Source organism: Rhincodon typus, chromosome 30 (assembly GCF_021869965.1).
Source record: "Rhincodon typus isolate 14 chromosome 30, sRhiTyp1.1, whole genome shotgun sequence".
Taxonomy (NCBI): Eukaryota; Metazoa; Chordata; class Chondrichthyes; order Orectolobiformes; family Rhincodontidae; genus Rhincodon; species Rhincodon typus.
The window spans coordinates 20,549,648-20,570,826 of record NC_063361.1 but is presented as its reverse complement, the minus strand read 5'-3'; the positions used below and the strand labels follow the sequence as shown (position 1 = coordinate 20,570,826).

General features: G+C 39.9%; 1 protein-coding gene across 1 annotated transcript in view; it reads left to right on the top strand.

Annotated features, from left to right (window-relative positions):
- Window positions 1–21,179, top strand: part of nags (N-acetylglutamate synthase) — an 80,368-nt gene that overhangs the window by 52,219 nt on the left and 6,970 nt on the right. Inside the window, exons 5-7 of the mRNA XM_048614411.1 lie at window positions 5,387–5,567; window positions 14,515–14,686; window positions 15,952–16,134. Of these exons, the coding sequence (XP_048470368.1) occupies window positions 5,387–5,567; window positions 14,515–14,686; window positions 15,952–16,134 (536 nt within the window). The remainder of the gene's footprint in view (window positions 1–5,386; window positions 5,568–14,514; window positions 14,687–15,951; window positions 16,135–21,179) is intronic.

Genomic DNA, 21,179 nt, shown 5'->3' with positions numbered 1-21,179 from the left:
TCCTGCTCCTCTGATGCTGCTTGGCCTGCTGCGTTCATCCAGCTCTACACCTTGTTATCTCAGATTCTCCAGCATCTGCAGTTCCTACTATCTCAAAATCTTATCTGTTCCTCACTCCACATATGCTGCCAGACCTGCTGAGTTTATCTGGCATTTTCTGTGTGGGTCCCATTCAATGACTTTGTAAACGGACAGTAAGACACATTTACTGATTGGTAGAGAAAGTTAAGATGCGTTTGATTGATGTGTGATCCTAATAAATGATAGGATTTCTTTTTGGCTCTCACTGCACTAAAGTAGGAACTGTGCTGCAGAGTCAGATTACATTCAGTAGTTATTGAGCAGTGTATCTGCCATAGTCACACTTCAGTTGCAATTGACAAGTAAATATTTCAGTTCCTTCAGAAGGATCCAAGATCATCCCAACGTTTGAGCTAAATGCCTTTCATAAAATTACAGGCAGTAAATCTAATTCTCACAGGTCACTGTTTAAAAGTTAGACCAGGTACTGATGACGCTCCCAGACTGGTTCAAGTTCTGTATTGTGCTGAGGCTCCAATCTGCTGCACTTGGGGGGTTGTAATTGCCAAAAATGAATTCAATCAGCAACAGCTTTGAAGGCAAATTAAACCGAACTATTCCAACATGAGGGAAAAGGGAAAGTCATAGAGAGCATCAAAACAACAGAAATGGGACTGCAAGGAACTTCTCCTCCCAACCCACCATCCCCCACAAAGCCATAGCTCTTGATTCCCTTGTAGAACAGAAATCCATCTCATTCAGCTTCAATGACCTAGCCTCTATTGCTCCTGAAGTAGGAAATTCCAAAGACTCAGGACCTGAGAGGAAGCTTCTCCCCATCTCTGGCTTGAATGTGAGACTTCTAACGTTGAAACTGTCCCCTCTATTTCTAGATTCCCCACATGGGAAAACATCCTCTCAGCATTGACTGTGTAAAGCTACTTTTGAGCCTTTTGTGTTTCTATAAGTTCACCCCTCATTGTGCTGAACTCTAGTGAGTATACATTCAACATTTCCACATGGGATAACCCAGCTATCAACCTAGTGAACCTTCTCTGGACTACCCCCAATGCAAATACACTCATCCTTAAAAAAGAGGGAGACCAAAGCTGTACGTAATATTGCAAATGTGGCTTCATCAATTCCCTGAACAGTTGTAGCAACACTTCATTAGCGTATGAATTTTTGCTGTACTGCATGTTCAGTCACCTTGCACAATTCTCACACATTTGTCTCCTACCTGGCAAAGCTTCCTGCCAATGTGTTGCACCCGCCCCCCTCAGCAAGGTGGTGATATACAGAAGACTTAAATTAATGGAGAAAACACAGGGCTGCAGTCCAATAATTTTATTAATTCACTCATGATTCCTTTTCTCTAGTTGAGACTACCTGCTTCCCTTTTATTAAAAAAAAAGTCATCTTTATAGAAAGTACTGGGAACAGTTCCGACAAGGTGCACCAGGTTGATTCCAGGGATGAAGAAGTTGTCCCATTTATTGAAATGTGAAAGATTCTAAGAGGGCTACACGTAGTACATACCACCCACCCTCAGCATCCATTCTCCACATCCTCCTATTTCACACTCTCCCCACCCCCACAACCTCGCCAACTACCACAGCTCTTTCAGGTTCACAATGTGCTGGTAGAAGGCAGATAAGTCACTAAAATTCATATTTACAAAAAAGATTCTTGCTGCATCCACTTTACTAATAGGTGTGCTACAGGTGACAACCTGTTGATATGATCAGTTTCTAATATTTTCATTGAAGTTGAATGATTGTTAGTGTTCACATTTTTAAATGGGAGTAATTATTTAACACAAATATTTGATGTTAGATGTAAGGGATTGAGGTTTTGTTATGGAAGTGAGTTTGGTGGGGGGCACCAAAATTGAATGAAAGGGAGATGGTAATGTCGTGGTAATCTCACCAGAATAGTAATTCAGAGACCCAGCTAATGCTCTGGGGATATTGGTTTACATTTCACCAAGGCATCTGGTGGAATTAAGTTCAGTTCATAATTTGGGAATTGAAAACTAGACTTAGTGATGGTAATCAGGAAGCTATCAATTACCATAAAAATCCATCTGGTTCACTAACACCCTTTTAAGGAAGGAAATCTGCCATCCTTACCTGGTCTGTCCTATATGTGACTCCAACCCATAGCAATCTGAGTGACTCTTAAATGGTTGAGCAAGCCACTCAGTTCAAGAACAATTAGGAATGAACAACAAATTCTGACCTTGCCAGAAATGCGCAAATCCGAAGAATGGAATCAATGGAATAAATTTAAGGTGATGAATTAAGGTGACGAAACACAGGCATCAGCAGTCACTTGCTATCAAGACAGACAGAGAATGTACCCAGAGCTGTATCACAGAGATCCACATTATGTGTAATATTGTGTAAAGTAGAGTTTGCTCAAACTCCTGACAGGCAGACAATAATATCCCTTGCAAAAAGCAGAAACCAAGGTGCAGCACATGATAAGTGGAGACAGTACAGTCAAAGAGAGCAGTCTCTCTACAGTGTAGGGTAGTAACACCAAATCCCAAACTTCATGACAGCTTAACCCGTGACTGATCACATAAGGGTTGTATCAGTAAAGACCGATCACTCACATGCATCTACTTTCATTTACAAGGAATTTGATTGAAAGCCACTCCATTGCTGTATCACCAACAAGTGCTCTTTTCACATGGCCCTTTAAAGTCATTTAGTTTTCTATTCCTTTGACATTCTTTTGTGTCATTTAAGTTGGTGATGCATATTTGATGTGTACCCATATGTTTGGTTTGGTACTGCTTATTGTCGTAGTCAGGTAGGATGTGTAGAACATAACAGTTGTTCTTCTGGAGATCAGGCTGCTAGTACAAGCAAACAAAGTGGATGTTATTGCTGTGCACTTGGCTAAGGCAGCACTGTGCATGAAATGTGCATGGTTGAGATATCATTGTGTTGGATTTTTGAGCAGATGCAATATAGTGCTGTTACAAAATGAAGGCTTATGTCTCAATGATTTGCTGCTTTGTCATACACAAGACCACTAATATTTAGCTTTGTAACCCTGATCAATCTGCCTTATTTTGTATATCCTATCAAATGCATATTGGTCACTGGACTGTTGCATATCATTTTCAAAGTTTTTTTTTTGAAACTATACATTATGTAATGTAAATCATGAATCAAAGGGTGAGGTTGTTGGCTTGCTCGCCGAGCTGGCTTGTTTTCGTTCAGACATTGTCACGATGCTCGGTGACATCATCAGTGAGGCCTCCGACGAAGCGACGTTGTTCTACTCTGCTTGGAATTTATACTGTCCGGTCCATTATAGCGAGTACTGTCATTTCCGGTTTTATTCTGTATGGGTTTGTATATGGGGTCCAATTCCATATGTTTGTTGATTGCATTATAGGTTGAAAACCATGCCTCTAGGAATTCCTGTGCATGTCTATGTTTGGCTTGGGCTACTATAGTTACGTTGTCCTAGGTAAACTGATGGCCTTCATTGTCTGAGTGTACTGATGTTAAGGAAAGTTTGTGGTGTCGTTTTGCTGCTAGCTGATGTTCATGTATTCCGATGGCTAGTTTCCTTCCTGTCTGTCCGATGTAATGTTTTTGGCATTCCCACAACATGCAGAACCAACGTAGTTTACAAAATACCATGCAACGACTGCCACAAGCATTTCACTGGACAGACAGAAAGGAAACTAGCCATCAGAATATTAGCTGGCAGCAAAATGACACGAGGAACTTTTCCCAATATCAGTACATTCAGACGATGAAGGGGCCATCAGTTTAACTGGGACAACGTAACTATGGTAGCCCAAGCCAAACATAGACATGCACAGGAATTCCCAGAGGCACAGTTCTCACCCATAAGGCAATCAACAAACATATAAAATTGGACCCCACATACAAACCCATACGGAACAAAACCGGAAATGACAGTCCTCACCATAACGGACCGGACAGTATAAATTCTGAACGGAGTAGAACAACGATCACTTTATCACCACACTGATGATGTTACCTAGCATGGTGACGAAACGTCTGAATGAAAACAAGCCAGCTCGTCGGGCAAGTCAACAACCTCACCCACAATCCAAGCTACAAATCTTTGCTAAAACCTTAAATCAAAGAGTAAGCTTACAATGCTGGCTTTCCCATATATTCCCTCAAGTTAAAATGAACACCTGATTATGGAAAATTGTGCTTACTGCATAAAAATGAAGCTCCTTACTGATAAAACTTGTCACAATAAACATGGTGTCAAATGGACACAAATACTTAAACTTCTCATAAAATAGATTCACAAGAATTTCTAATAGGATATAGTATAAGTAGGGTAAGTATAGTACAATTAGTAGGAAGCTCCAAAATGCTGTGATCGGTGGAATTGAATTGGTTCCGTGAGTACAGAGACGGTGAAAGGTATAATTGGACCAGTCTGTGCATAATTTCACCACAATGCTTTGAAATTTCCAATTCTTGAGGAAGCAAATCCTGAGAACTTCAAACTGACACATGGCTTGTTCAGTTCACTAGGAACCATTTTAAAGTTCTGTGGTTTCTAAGAGCCCCACCAGAATACCTGCTAAACTCTCTTTGGTGTGTCTAAAACAAAAGCGGAACAATGTACTAGTTCCAACATGCCTCCTGGAAAGTAGAAGTTGTTTGAAGGAAACCTGTCTCAAAATTGGACCTTAATCAGCAAGTTGCATGCATTAAATATTTCGGAATGGTTCCAACCCAATGAAAGGCTCAGTCTAGTACATTCAAGTTGATTGATTGTTATGTTTAGAAATAAGTTTCAAAAGTCCTGTTTATTATTCCTGAATCTCATGAAACACTTTGTCTCATATTTTAACCTTAATAGTCAGTCCCTTTGCTTTGTGATCTTGAACCTCTCTGTTATGAATATCTTGAGTGAAGACGAGGAGTATTTGTCTAGTCTGAGGGTGACACCAAATTTCTCCTCTAAACAGATGAGCTATGCAAAACCTAGATATTTAATTTTTCTTACTCCTAATTTTCTTCACCTAATATAAATCTACTGGCCTGTCTTCATGGCAGTCTATTTTGTAAAAGAAATTTGGAATTTAGTCCTCCCAAAGAGACTTGGTATCTACAATTTTTTTGAAAAAAAACAAACAGCAGGTTCAAGTTGACAATCACATTGCAAAACATAAAGATAAAATAAGGCAATCACTGCAGAATAATATTCCCTGATCTATCCATACCATAATGCAGGATTCATTTGCAGCTCTCAAGCCAAATTCTGCGTGAGCTGGGACCTATGTCTATGGTTCTCCATTTCAGCAAGTTCCTCAACAATTGATAAGCATTGTTTTTGCATGGTACAGGTTGTGGGACAGATCAATCTTCCATCTGATCTAGATCTTCTTTCAAATGCCAACTGGATTAGTCAAAAAGAGGAAGAGAAAGCAAAAGTGATCATGGATCTCCTCAATCACATACCATCAGAGTCATCTGCAGTCATCACTTCTGCCAACACCATACTCGCAGAGCTCTTCAGTCATAGAGGTACCATCCTATCCTTCAAAATTGTCACATACTAGATATTTATATGTATTACAAATTGGAAATTTCAGAGTTGGTCAATCAGGGGAGTGTCATGCTGTGAGCTGTGTACGTAATAATCACATCCTATCTTTGTATAGATCTAGTATTTGTTGCATAATGTGCAACAAATTATTTAGGAGTACATAGAATCAACAAAAATGGATCACTGAGTTTGTACTTCACATAAACTCCCTCCTGCTCTGATTAGCTCTGCTCATATAATGTCTGTTTGAAGTGTGTATTTGGAGAGTGGCCATATAATGGCAACTGCTGATAACTGCATCAGAGCAAATGACGACGTAGGGGGCTGGGAGAAGTTGATTGGTCCAGTGTCTGTGAAATATACGAGTTCGCTATGCAGGAAGCTACCAGTTTAAAAAAAATTGAGGAAAGCATGAGATAAATTAACAAGCAGAGGTTAAATTATGGTGCATTTGCTATAAAAGCTTGCATGCAGTTGACAGAAACGAAACTTCTGGCTAGTGAATATCAACTTTTATGTCCTACAAAAGTAATTAAAGCTAGACATGTCATGATTTCAACACTGATATTACAGAGAGGAGGTAAGTAAGTTTGAAGCTTGGGATAAACATGAGAAAAGAGGTCAGGGGATCAATGACCAGCATGTCATTGATAAGTAGTGTGAAGTTGTGATGCAACATGGAGAAAGTGTGTGATTGGAAGGCACAAGTTCAAAAGGATATCCAATGATATCATAAATTCTTTTCTGCAACCTGTCCTGATGCAGAACAAAAGTGCTTTAAGAGTCTCCACAGACTGAGAAAGTTTTCAAATTTTGTATGGTCTTACTCGATATAGAGGACAGATCACTCCAGTGCTCATTGAACTACATTTGTTCCCAATCCCATAACAATCTCATCTTCCAAATTCTCATTCTTGTGTTCAAATCTATCCATGAGCTCGCCCCTCTCTATTTCTGTAACTTCCTCCAAGAACTGTGCTTCTGCACTTCTGTTTTGTAAATCCCAACTTTCTGCTGCTGTCACCATGTCACCTTCCCTCAGCATTCTGGTGCTAAACTCTGGAATTCCCTCCTTAAAATCTCCACCTTTTCTACCTATTGAGAGAAATTTCAAAATCTCTCCTCTTGAACCAATTGGCTATCTGTCCTAGCATTTTCTTTAGCAGCTTAATGCCAAACACTTTCTCACAACTTACCTGTGAAAAACCTTGGCACCTTCGACTATATTAAAGATGCAAAATAAATACAAGTTGATGTTCTTAGGGCGGGGAAGGGAGGTGGAAAGAGTGTTTGGCACAAAAGAATATCCATGAGTTTGTGGAGATTTTTTTTAACAATAGAAATGATATGCAAGATTAGTTTGAGATAGTATAGTCAAGCATAGGTGGAAAAGAATAATATTGGTATCATTGTAGGAAAGTAGTGACTGAGAAGCACAAAGAAATTGTGACTTTTGATTAATTGATAGAAACAAGACTTTAATTGCTGAAGCAAAACAGATGAGATCAACATATAGTGAAGCAACCACTGCAGTTTGAAAAGACACAATATTGTGTGCACTGAAGATGTTCAATGTGATGAATGTTAATGACTTGTCATGGAATTATCAGTTACTTTTTTAAATTTCAAAACCAAATTGGATAGGACAAGATGCCAGATGGAGGAGGCCATTGTTTTGGAAAAGAAACAACTGGGGTGAGAAGATGATATTATTGCCATGGAAAGAGAGAAGAAAGCACTTCTTTTAGTTAGGGAAAAATGTAGGTATGCATAAATAAAAGGCTAACAGAATGTTGTCATTTTATATGAAGATAGTGGAGTACAAGAATGAGAACTGATGCTTCATTTATTATAGAATTTTGGTCCAACCCCATCGGGAACCTGAGTTTCAGTGTACCCTATCCCAGGAAGGATTGGAGTGGCTCAGTGAAGTTCACCAGGATTATATCAGTGTTTGAAGTATTAAATTTTGTGGTTAGATTGTATAAGCTTGGTTTGTATTCCATTCATTTAATCAAGGTCTTTAAAACAACAAGGGGATTTATTTTGTCGAGTAGATACAGAAAACTATTTTATCTTGTGGAAAAATTCAAACAGGGGACTTAATCTCAAGATTTAAGGTAAACGATTTAAAAATGAAACTGGGAAAACATTTCTGTCAGAGCAGAAATTTGAAATTCCCTACCCCAAAAGACTGAAGATGCTGGGTCAATTGAACTGTTGAAGACTGAGTTATATAGATTTTTGTTGGGTATGAGTATCGAGAGTTATGGAGCTATATTGTTATTAATACATATGGAGATATATTGAGCTAAGGTACAAATCAGCCATGATCTAATTGAATGGTGAAACAATTGATACTTCAATATAGCTACATCTCAGTAATTTCATCACAGGTTCCTGTTCTTGTGGCCTATTACCTACAGCATATGCATACGTAGTGTAAGCAGAAAACCACATTGTTGTGTACATATCTTTACATGGAAAATGCTTAATGACGTCTTCCTCAGAAGTGGACAGGGAAGATCCATTAAGAAAACTTTGGAGATTTTGAAAGTGGGAACAAAAATGTGTGCAAACAGTTTTCCAGAACATAGGCACAGTTTGAAGACATGGGGGCTGCCACTAATAACAAGAGTTTTGCTGCCTTGTAGTAGGATGGGTCAACAGATGTGACCAGCATTAAGTCATAGAGCGAGTTTCTTTATGAAGATCCCTAGGAATGGACTTGAAGAGAAACCTGAGACCAAAGACATTTTTCCTTTAGGATATTTCCAATGAACTACTAGAACTGATGAACAGTGGTTAAAAATGTCTCAAATTATAGACAGCAGTTTTGCAGAGTACCAAAAATTGAAGAGACTTCAGAAAAGCAGGAAATTTGCAATTGAAAGTTCAAAAACGCCACATGTAGCAAGAGAAATTATGAATAGACTCAAGCTGGATTCAAGGTATTTTAAACAGATTAAGATGCCATATGAAACATACATAATGTTCGAATATTACATCACCATGGTACATGGAAATAAACATCATTTTATGTTACTCGATTTTAAGTAACAGATCTTGGGGGAAATTAGAAATGTTTCTGCTCCTATGCTGAATCTCCACACTGGGAGCAAAAATTCATAGGACTATTACTTCAGTACTATAAATATTGTGAATAAGATTAAACACTCCAATTTCCTTGTTTTTTTTTGCATTTTCTGTGCAGCCTTTATGAGCACTTTTTAGTTCTGAGAACCAGTTTTTTTTTTGTTGACTCGTCTTGAAACTGCTAAATAATTTTGGGCAGTCTGTCAAGATCATTTTGTCACAGATCAGTAGCCGCCCCAATGCATTCCTTCCAGGCTACAGATTCAGTGGTTCTGTGTGCACCATACCCACCAGCTTCGCTTTATAGGTTCAAGGCATCTTCAACCTGCCACTGGACCGTGGGTGATGGTGCTGTCTTATTTTTATGGGTCACCAAATAGATTTATTGCACTATTGTATTTGCAACTATTTCTAAATCAGAATGATGCAGTCTACTCGTAAATATTGAGGGCAAAGGAGATCATCCTATGTGGACCATCAGCATATTTTTGGCAATTTCTGCTCCAAAGTAACAATTTACCACCAAAAATTCTGCATTTCCAGATTACACTTTTTCACAAGTGATAACAAGTGGTGCAATAGTACATTCAAATATTTTCTTAAAGAAAATTAAACATGATTCCTTTGTTGCTGAGTTTAACCTCATTCCTTATGGCTCTAGGTTTCAGTTGGCCAGATAGACTATCAGGGCAACACAGTAAGGGAGAATGTACATTTTGCAATGCTTAAAGGGGTAGATGGGTAGATGGACTGATGGTGATTTGGCATTAAGAAAGAAGAAAGTAAATACCTCAATCGTGGAGTTGTATCCTCAAAGTTTACTGAATGAAGAATGAATTTGACACGTAATGAGAAGAGATCCAAACATCTATTGGATTAAATTCTGCTAAGTGTGCTACAACAAATCCATTATTATCTAATCACAAAAGTAATGTGAAATCAACTTGACATGGTCATTTCACTTCCTAGTTCATAGATATTCTTAATGCATATTCTTGTATTTTATGACTGTAATACTTGTTTAACTATTGTTGACCTTTCACCAGTTTATAAACCCTTATTCTGACAATTGTATATTCTCAGATGAACCTTGGCTTTTGTGGACCATGAAGGCATGCACTCCAGTCCTTCTGGGAGTCCAATAGCCAATTACCCAGAAGGCAATTGGAGAAGTTGCCTCTAGGGGAGAATGCCCACTTGTGAATAGCACAGAATATCAAGTGGGTGACGGTAGAAAACAATCAGAGCATAAACTAACTGATTTCATAGCCAAAAAACAACTTGGGAGAGGTAATGGAGCAAGGACACAAGATCTGGACATTGTGTATTTGCTGTGTAAGCTCTTTTACAACAATGACATTATCAGGTTGTGATACCCTCCATAACGAGGCTAGGCCTAAGCAACGGAGCAAGTTTCTGTATAGAAAGTCCATTTTCTATACTGGCATGCAAATAATCACCCTTCCCCATTTGTTTAATCAGAATACCCAGATAGTCTTCTCTTCCATATGCATAACCAGATTTTGTTAATGTTAAAGGAAGTTTAATATTTTGTTTCTATTGTTATGCTTCTCGTTGAACTTGGGTGAATTCAAGTTGAGTTTTTGGATGACATTGAGGAAGGCTAATACGGTGTTAAATGTGCAGAATGGACAAGTAAATAGCAAATGATTTTCAATACAAATGTGTGGAAGATGATGCAATAATAAGAGAAAGAAGGAAAGTCTTGGAAAATAGTCAACATAGGGTAGAGGTTCAAAAGAAAGTAGGATACAGATTTACAGATCCTTAAAATATCAATGTCCATTAACAAAGCTATAAGATGCAAATCAAACATTGGGATTCATTTATAGAGGAATAAAATTCAAAAGAAGACAAGTTATATTGGGTGGAAACTTCTGATAGGGAATTTAAATTCAACACATGCATAGAAGTGAGCGTCTCTTCCACTTGGGGCTGGGTCAGCTTTTCTCACACAATTAGTTGGTTCTCAGCTCATTACATACACATGTTTGAGGAACACAGCAAATCTTGTGGCAGGGATGGGAAAAAGGTTGATGCCCTGCCATTACCTTAAAGGGTTAGAGTTCCTGGCACCACATATAAAAGGGCATCTGGACAAGCCAAGGGCAACACCCAGCCTCTCAATGGACTCCTGCAGCTCACTATTCTGGCCCTTCCTCCCTTCCGCAGACAGACTGCCTCCATTGGCCAGCCTGCTTGACCTGCGCCCATTGCACTCCAGCATCCACCACCCCGATCACCCAATGTGCCTCATGCAACTACTGATGCACAATCTCAACGATGGCCTGACATCAGTAAGGGTGCCCAAAGAAGTGGTTGAGCCAGTCCAGTATATTACCTGCTGCATGCCACTTGTCTTCAGACTCCTGACTGAAAATGTATATTGATCGCTTGCAGCAAATTTAATGGGGAAGGGCAAGTTAATTCTGGTCGGTAAGCATAACATGCAAATACATACCAATGGGCTTCCTGACACTTGCCCTCAGGTAATTTAAAGTTCTGAAAACTCAGTTTCAGCCCACTGTTGAGAGCTTAGTTTTTGACCTCACACACGACTTACTTCAACTAGCCACCTCGCTTCCCAAGCCTGGAACTGCCCGTTAAATTTACAGGGATTCTGAAGACAGATTTACTTTTGATTTTTGGAAAAAAAAGATACAGAGGCACTGGAGATAGTGCAAAAAACCATTTACAAGGAAGACTCCAGAACAGCAAGGTTAGAAATACCAGAAAAGACTGAAAAAGTTGAGGCTGAGAAGATCGAGAGCTGAGCTAATAGAGGTCATTCAAATTATGAAGGGGTTTAATTTGATAGTCACAAATAAATCCGAAGAAGAAATGGAGAAAGCTCTTCACTCAGTGGCTAGATTAGGGAACATGTTACATGGATTACATGAGGCAAATAGCAAAGATGAGAAATGGTAAATCTAGATAGAGCATCAGGAAGAAAATAGAAGGATATTTTAATGGGTGCGATGGAGTAAACTGGAAGGGAATTCATGGGGGGCATGCACCCATATTAATGTCAAAGTTTAAATGACCTGCTCCTGTACTGCAAATGCTATGTAGCATCCCTTATTATGTGTGAAATGTACTATTTATTGATATTTTATTAAATGAAATGTTTATTTCATGTGTCCCTTCTGATCTTTTTAAAGGGAGTCTGTTACTATTTTGAAATATTTTAAAAAATGCCCTTCATAGAACTGATTGTCCCTAATTATATTGTGATTTTGTGTGATCTGCATCTGACGCACTGGTTGGAGGAACCCAGAAAGACAACATAAAATAGGAGATACAAATCTAAAGGGAGTGCAGGAGCAGAGGGGCCTGGGTATATATGTACGCAGATCTTTGAGGATGGCAGGAACAGGTGAAGAGAACAGTAAATAAAGCAGGGCAGTGTTCTTGGCTTTATTAAAAGGAGCATAGAGTACAAGAGCAGGGTGGGTGAGTTGCCATCGGCTGCACAGGCTTGAATTATGAAGTCTCATGGATAACACACACAACTCGAACTTGAGTATCTATGAAATTGGGCGTATCATGGTTACCAGTGGTAACAAATCCAACAACCTGTCCTGGACTTCCCACATAAATGCGACAGTCAAAAAGACACAACAACACCTGTTCTTCCTCAAGCGGCTCAGGAAATTTGGCATGTCCATAAGGTCCCTCACCAACTTCTACAGATACACCACTGAAAGCATACTGCCTAGGCACATAACAGCCTGGTATGGCAACTGCTCTGCCCAGGACCGTAAGAAACTACAGAATGTGGTGTGCACAGTCCAGACCATCACAGAAGCCAACCTTCTATCCATGGACTCCACTTACATGGCTTGCTGCTGCAGAAAGACGGCCAACATCATCAAAGACCCATCGCACCTGGTAATGACCACCTACAACCTCTTCCGTCAGGCAGAAGATACAGAAGCCTGAACACCTGCTTGAGCAGGTTCAGGAACAGCTTCTTCCCAGCCATTATCAGACTGTCTCTAGACTCAAATAATGCTGATCTTGCTGATGTTGATCTTGCCTAGTGCACTCCCTGCGCAATGTAACCTGTGTGCCTCTGTCTAAGTCTTCTTTTGGTCTGTACATCTTTTGCTTACTATGATCTGCCTATAACACAAAGCTTTTCATTCTATCTCAGTATATGCAATAACAAGTAAAATAAAGTGATGGTGCTGGGTTTATTCACCAGTCAGCAGCTAAACTAAGAAGAGACCTTTTCAAATTTGGAGGCCAGGATGACTTAAATCGATCATCATAAGGTCCAAAGTGTGTATGTTCACTGATGATTGCACAGTGTTCAGAACCATTCACAACAACTCAAAAACTGAAACAATACAAGTATATATGCAGCAAGACGTGGATAACACCTAGGCTGGGGCTTTAAGTGACAAATAACATTCACCCTACAGAAGTGCTAGGCAATGACCATCTTCAATAAGAGAGAACCTAACAATTGCCCCTTGTCAGTCAAGGGCTAAATCCCCGAACTGGACCAGCATATAAGCACTGGCTGCAAGAGCGGATCGGGCTGAGAAGTCTGTGGGGAGTAACTCAGTTCCAGTTTCTGCAAAGCATGTCAACCATCTACAAGGCAGCAGTCAGAAGCGTGATAGAAAATATTCTATTTGCCTGGATGGACACAGCTCCAACAACATTCAATGAACTCAACATCATCCTGGAGAAAGAAGTCATTTTGATTGATATGACTAGCTTGAAAATTCACTCCTTTCACTGCAGATGCACAGTGGTAGCAGTACAGTGTCCACAGGATGCACTACAGCAACTTACTAAAGCCCTATCAACAGCATCTTCCAAACGCAACTTCAAAAGATAAGGACAGCAGATGCATGGGAATCTGCAAGTTCCCATCTAACTCATACACCAAACTGACTTGAAACAAAAACGAAAAGAACTGTGGATGCTGTAAATCAGGGACAAAAACAGAAGTTGCTGGAAAAACTCAGCAGGTCTGGCAACATCTGTGAAGAAAAAAATCAGAGTTAGCGTTTCAGGTCCGGTGACCCTTCCCCAGACACTTCCTCTGAGGAATGGTCACCAGACCCGAAATGTTAACTCTGATTTTTTCTTCACAGATGCTGCCAGACCTGCTGAGCGTTTCCAGCAACTTCTGTTTTTGCTCCTGACTTGAAACAATATCCTTATTCCTTCATTGTCGCTGGATCAAAATCCTGGAACTCCTTTCCTAACAGCACTGTGGGCTTCTCTACCAAGGGCTGCAACAATTCAAGGAACAGTTCACCAACACATTCTTCAGGAACAGTCAGGGATGGGAAATAAATGTTGGCTTAGCCAATAAACCCACATCTCATGAACAAATAAATAAAATCAGGACAAAATACTGAATTTGAAATAAATGCATAAATAGAATTAAGTTTCATGGGTTGTTCAAGCTGTTTTCACTACCTTCTCCAATGTCTCAGCAGCTTATTCAGCATGTACATCAGAAAATATCAGGTTTAATCTGCAGTCAGTGAAAATTAATTGATTATACTGGCTAGGGATGCCAGTGCTCCAAGTTAGAAAAGGGAGAATTGACCAGAGTTTGTATTGTTTGCTGTCCAGCAACATCCTCTGAAAATGTGGATGGGTGAAAGGATTAGGTTTGATTTATGAAGAGAAGCTCGTTTGGTGAGCTGCAGAGACTACCCAGTGATACCTGTGGAAGTGTACCTTAACAGGAGTATATAATACTTACAAATCACTGGAAATACTAGCTCTCTGACAGATCAGAGATGATGAATGTGAATATTCATTTTTAATTTATTACAGGAGCTGGTACACTATTCAAAAATGCTGAACCCATCCGCAGATACACAAGTCTCGATGAAATAGACACAACCCGTCTAATATCACTCATAAATAAATCTTTCGGAAAAGATCTACACAAGGACTACATTTCAGTACTGAATCCCAGGCTCCATTCTATTTATTTATCAGAAGGGTAAGCCTTTCAGTTTCTGTTTGATTGCTGCTGGATTTAGAAATTCTAAATTCACTTTGCAGTGCTTTTTCTCATCTCAACAGTTAAATAATTGAAGAGAGTTACATCTACCTTCAATTGACTTCAAGACTTTTGGAAAGTGACACAAGTTCAAAACATGGGCAGAATGAAGGTGTGCTAAGAAAAACTCAGTGAAATTCAATACTCCATATATATATATGACATTTCCCAAACGGAGAGAACGAGATCTTCTTACTTCAAAAGAAACTTATTATTTCACCACATCTAAAATGCATTAATCTTAAAACATAACTTGCTCCCTGAGCTTAGGACATCTCATTGTTGATTGATGTGAGGTGATACTGTAAACTGATTCCAATATCATCCTCAAGCTGATACTCGTGTGTGCATACTTTCCTGCAGTGATCAGGAATGCAAAGTCTAACTGCTTTCCCAGCACCTCACCTTCCCTCCCCACCTCTTCTTATCAATGCAACTGAAACCGAGTAACCCGGCACATAATAAAGTCTGTCCTTGTGGGTGGAATAAATTTGATTCCTCCTACTTAATAGCAGGGAGGAATAATTCAACTTGCAAGCTTTGACAAAGTTAAAAGATGTCTTCTCTCCGGACCCTCATAACTGTTAGTTATATGATCGTGCAAAACTTAGAAGGGGAGAAAATTGGATAAAGAATGAGTTGGCTTATGCAAAGCAAAACAAGACAGCTGCTTCTATGGCTAACCTTTTTGAGAAACATGTCACGCTAACCCCATGAAGTTGATCGGTGAAGTCAGGCTGTGGTCGTCTCTATAGCTGAAATACAATTGTTCAATGTGTTTAGGCACAATGTGACATATTTTCCATGCAAGGTGTTTATGATCAATAGGGAATTACAGATATTTCTCCGGATTAGATGAACAGATATGTCTTCACTCTGAGGGTTGGGTACCTTCAGAATTTTCTGCTCCACCGTTCCCTGGATGATGCATCATTGATTACATTAAGGCTAAGGTGGACAGATGTTTGGTCTCTGTGTATCAAGGGATATGGGAAGCAGGCAGGAAAGTGGAGTTGAGGCCAAAGATCAGTGAGAATTGTCCCAAATAGTGGAGCAGGCTTACTGGGCCATAGAATCTACTCCTGCTCCTATTTCTTTGTTCTTTATAGTCAAAGTTGAAACAGAATTGTCATGATTAGCTTTAATAATTAACAACTTAGGAATAGGTTTTGAACAGCAACTATATTCTGTCCATGTTGCCACAGGTACAGCGCTGCTGCAATTATCACCAGAGAACCTGTCCTGAATGGAATGCCGTACCTTGACAAGTTTGTGGTCAGTACAAATAAACGTGGCCAAGGTACCAGCCTGATGCTATGGGAATGTATTCGGCAGGATTTTGACTCTCTATTCTGGAGATCAAGGGCGACAAACAAAATCAATCCCTGGTATGTTACTTTCAAATTTCACCAGTTATCAACTGTTTTACTTTTACAAATAATTTATTGTCACCTTACAAACACTGCATGTCAGGATGAGGTGGCAGTATTCATTGAGTGATTCAAATAACCATTAGACAGTGATGTACTATTGTACATATAATTTTCGTCAGTTTATGGAACACAACTGAACTTGTTGAACAGGGCTTTTGATGCTCAGATTCTGATGGACATGCGGACAAAATTTCACCAACAGATTTTTAACTAATTTACTCCTGGCATGTGGCTGCCAGCATTTAATGCCATCCCTAATTGCCCTGGAGAAGGTGAACTGTCTTCTTGAACTACTACAGTCCATTTAATGTAGATACACCTATAATACTGTTGGGGAGAGAGTTCCAGGATTTTGACCTAGTGACACTAAAGGAATGGTGATATATTTCGAAATTGGAATGTTGAATGTATTGGAGGGGAACTTATAGATTGTGGTGTTCCCATGTACCTGTTGCCCATGAACTTCTAGAAGAAAGTGATCATGGATTTGGAAGGTACTGTCTAAGGAACTTTGGTGAGTTTGACTCTGCTTGCAAACAGTGGTGCAACTCTAAGATCAGGTTCTCTGCTCATTATTGTACACTTATGTTCCTGTCCTTTTCTCTTCAGTTGCTCATTTATAACGTCAATGATCAGTGAAAATAATTGATGAGAGAGTTTCCCCTCCTTCTGTGATCTTAATGGAAATATGTCCTGCTCCCAAAGGATCCTGCACAAACTCTGTTTGGATAGTACAAAAACTTCTAAAATTTAATTATACAGCAGAGGATAAAATAATAATCACCTTCACCAGTTTCAATGCAATTTTAAACTACTCTTAAATAGGAATAGTGAGAAAGGTCTATATCCTGACCCTTTGCTTCAAAACATAGTTTCTGATCTGACTTTACTGCAACACGCCTTTTCCGGGAGCCATGATCACCACAGGTCAAACAAACCTAACAGCAGGAAGCAAAGTGGAAAGTTTCAATGACTCAGCTAAAATTTCACAAATGCAGCAGATGTCTCTGCTCCCATCCTTTTCTTCAAAATGTTCTGGAAATCCTTCTGTAAATGCTTTGGTCCACCTCCACCCCACGCTACGGGGTTTCAAGTATTCATCCAAGTGCTTCTTGAATGTCTTGCAAGATCTCGCCTCTTGCACTCTATTAGGCAGTGAGTTCCAGATACCCAGCAACCTCTTGGTGAAATTTTTTCTCTAAAATCCCCTCTAAACCTTCTGCTCCTTACCTTAAAACTGTTTCCTCTACTTATTGACCTCTCTACTAAAATGTTTCTCCTTATCAATCCTATCTCTGCCCCTCATAACTTTGTACACCTCAAACAGGTTCCCCTCAGCCCTCTGGTTCCAAGATGGCAGTGGAGCAGCAGGACTGTGTGCAGGCTCTTACCCAGGCCTGATCCACCCCTATCATCTTTCTTTCTTTTCTGCTTTTTATCTTTCATTTCTCTTTTCTTTGGCGGGTTAGTCAGTGGCACTGGCACGGCAGCAAAAGTCGGGCATACGTGCAGTGGCAGCAGCCTCCCGGGGGTCAGAGGTGACAGCAGTGGCAACAGACTCTTCAAGATGGCAGGCAACATCTCAGAGGGGGGCAGCCGGAGCAGGACACTTGGTACTGTGGCGGTCTGGCCTGGCAGCAGAGCCAGGGACATCAGGGTGCAGTTGCACCTGGTTATCGGTGAGGGGTGGCAGCAGCAATGGAGATAGGGACTTGGGTTGTGGGGCTGAGTGTGGGTTCAGCATGGGACTCGGGCGTCGGTGAGGCAGGCCAAGCAGCGAAGAGATGGCGCCTAAAGAATGACGACTCCAACGTTGGTGGGTCTGGTACAGATGGCATTGGAGGAGAGATGGTAGCACAGGTGTCGCTGGGGAGCTGGCTCAGGGCTCATGGAGGAGGCTGCGGAACAAAGATAGGCTCTCTTCCAGTTATATCATTTTATTCTTAAACTATTCAAAATGGCACAGAGTTGTGGCAACATTTGAAGATTTTCACTATTTTAATATTTTCTTCACTGTAAAATATAATAAATCATTAAATTCAATTCTCATTTCTCAGGAAATGAATTCCAGCCTGTTTACTCTCTCTTCATAGCTGAATCTCTCTCCACAACAGAGACATCCTTCATTGAGTATGATGACCAAAACTGCTCACAATATTCCAGCAGTGACCTAACAGTATGTACAGCTCCACCATAATTCCTCGCTCTTCTATTCAATGCCTAACTAATAAAGGCAAGCATCCCAGATGCCTTTCTAATCTTAATTTAGAACCTCATTAAAATGCACTTCATGCGCCAAATGCTTGCTCAGTCCTCCTAAAATCCTGTTTCTTCATTCAATATCCTTTTTTTTGCCCATGAGACACCTTGGGACATTTTTCTACATTAATTCCTTCCAGACTTATGCAGCACAGTTAATATCTGATATAATAAACTATATCCTCACATGAATATCACAGTTTGTTGCCTTGACTGTGTGTAACAGTTCATTGTATGCATTATTGTTTGAACAATAAATCTACATAGTTGGATCCTTGAGTCCAATATTTGCTCCAGAGGACGGTAGTATGTATCAGAAAATTTCCTGACTCACTGTGCTTGCCTCTGGATGAAACACCCAGTTGAAATCTGGTTTTTGCTCCAGGATTGGTGACGAGTAGTGGAAAATGGCCAAGTGCCAAAGCAGGATATTTACAAGTCTGGTCTTTGGTCAACTAGCAGTTGTTTCCTTAAATCTTGATGTGTACCACTCACCTTTCATCTCATCACCCCCTGCACATAGTCTTCATACCACATCATGCCTCCTTTCAACTCATGCTCTCACCCACTACATGCCCCCTTATAACCCTCATGACAACATAATGATAACTCAAGCCAATCCATGCCATAATATCCAACAACGCTGGCTTTTACATCCTCCAGGCCAACTTACTCAATATCCACCATGGGCAGACCTCAGGAGGCATGGTAAAATGAAAGGCTGAAGTATCTAACATAACCTTCAATATATTTTAAAAATACTCCCTCTCATGAAAATCTGTTAAAAACATTTAAATACCCTCAAATAATTAATCCCTAATAAAAGGAACTAGACTTGTATTCCTAACCCCACATCAATACTTCAATAACCTCTTTGAGTTGTCAATCAAATGGTGTATCTAAGACCTTTGCTAAGATAATTGTACAATGTGGAAAGCAACAAACCATTATAATGATATAAAGATAGTTCTTATGGAAATGTCAGCAAACAGCCATTTAAGAAGTTTCTCTTTGGAAGTTTTTGAAACATTTCAATTGGTGTTTCTATTTATTTGAGGCACGTCCCTCTCCAAAATTCTGAGGCTTGAATTAGAACAGTAACAAGTTTGGAAGCAAAGCGGCTTAATCAACTAATGACTTCCACTGTATGCCAGTGACAGTGTACAAATATCACACTAAGTAATGCACCAGTGTCAATACTTTTGTTTGACACTAACAGATTGTAATTCTCAGAATTCAGCTTTCACACAGTAAGACTTGGCTTGCAGTAAGCAAAGATAATCTTACAATTCACAGTAATAAAGTTGTTTAGTGGTACAGAACTTACAATTGCTGAAAAAAGACACATTTTTGTGAAAGTTTTCATTCATCAGGACAACTTGCAAGAAATAATAAATTAAAGGAAAAACACCATTTATACTGTATGGGAAGAGTCTGCTTTTTGGGGTCAAGTGGACTTTGAGCAGTAGATGTACTACTGTGGAGAATACACCAGTTCATGATGAGTAACAGTCACCTGCTGAACTTTGTTTAGATTTTAAACTAGGCAGGCTGACCCTGATTGTCTAAAGCATTGCCCTGAGAAATTAACCAGAGAATGCCTTTCATCTATTTTGCTGAGTTTGAAAAGGGCAGTGTCCTTTCCGTTTACCTTGTGTATTCATAGATGTAGCTTCCAAGTGCCACACTGTGTGCCCAACTGACAATCTTAAATTGATTGTTAGCATAATTCTTTGAGCACTCGATTATTTAGCAAACGTGTCTTTTCACGTCAATACATAATACAGCTTTGGAACATTTAAAAACACATCCCAAATATTGCCTCCTGACTAGAAATTAGACCTGGGGACAAAATTTCTCAGAAAAGTTACTATCACAATTCTTTGAAGTCCGGCACCTTCCTTATGTAGGTCTCTACTTTTCCTCACGGCCCAAACAGTTGATTTTAAAAGTCAGTGCCTACTGTTCCTGTACTACACACTCACTTCCACTGTGCTGTACAGCTCAGTCTGCATACTGCTGACATCTCTCCTGCTGTGCACTATCTCTTGACCTCCTACTGTTCTGTGCTGTCTGGCTGCTGTTCTTTAGCTCAAGTAAGAATGCTTAGCTCCAATCCCATCACAGACTACCTGTGGGCAATATTGCAGACAATCAATGCGTCGCTTAAAAACAAATTAAGGTTATTAAATTGGAAAATACCAAATACTACACCAAACTGAAGGAACCAAGCAAAACACAGGACAGTGCACACCAAACGATACACACATGCTATGGCAGGTGCTTTTGAACAATCATGCATCCAATTCTCTCATTCACCTGCTCCTCTGCCACCTCCTTTTCCACCCCTTGCTTATTATGTTTTGCCTCATCCTTGTTGCTAGTTTCCTCATTTTCACCCCATCCCTGCTTCTGCTCATGTCTGTCTTCCTTTTCTTCTGCCACTCTTGTTCCTCCTGCCTCTGTCTGCTTTTCTTAATCTTCTGTTATGTTTACTTGCGTAACATACAGACACATCAGCAAACCGAAGCAGAGACTGAGTGGCACAGACAGAACTGGATAGCCAGAATGGCATAGAAACTAATTTATAGAGGTAAGCCTGCTTGTATGCATCAGCCAGCTGAATGAGATTTTGGCAAGTCAATGCCACGTACAAGCCGGCTTGACTGTTGATCAACCAAATTGCTTTAACTCCAGCCAATTACAGAAGGGGTATGACAGATTAAGGAACAATGTTCTTT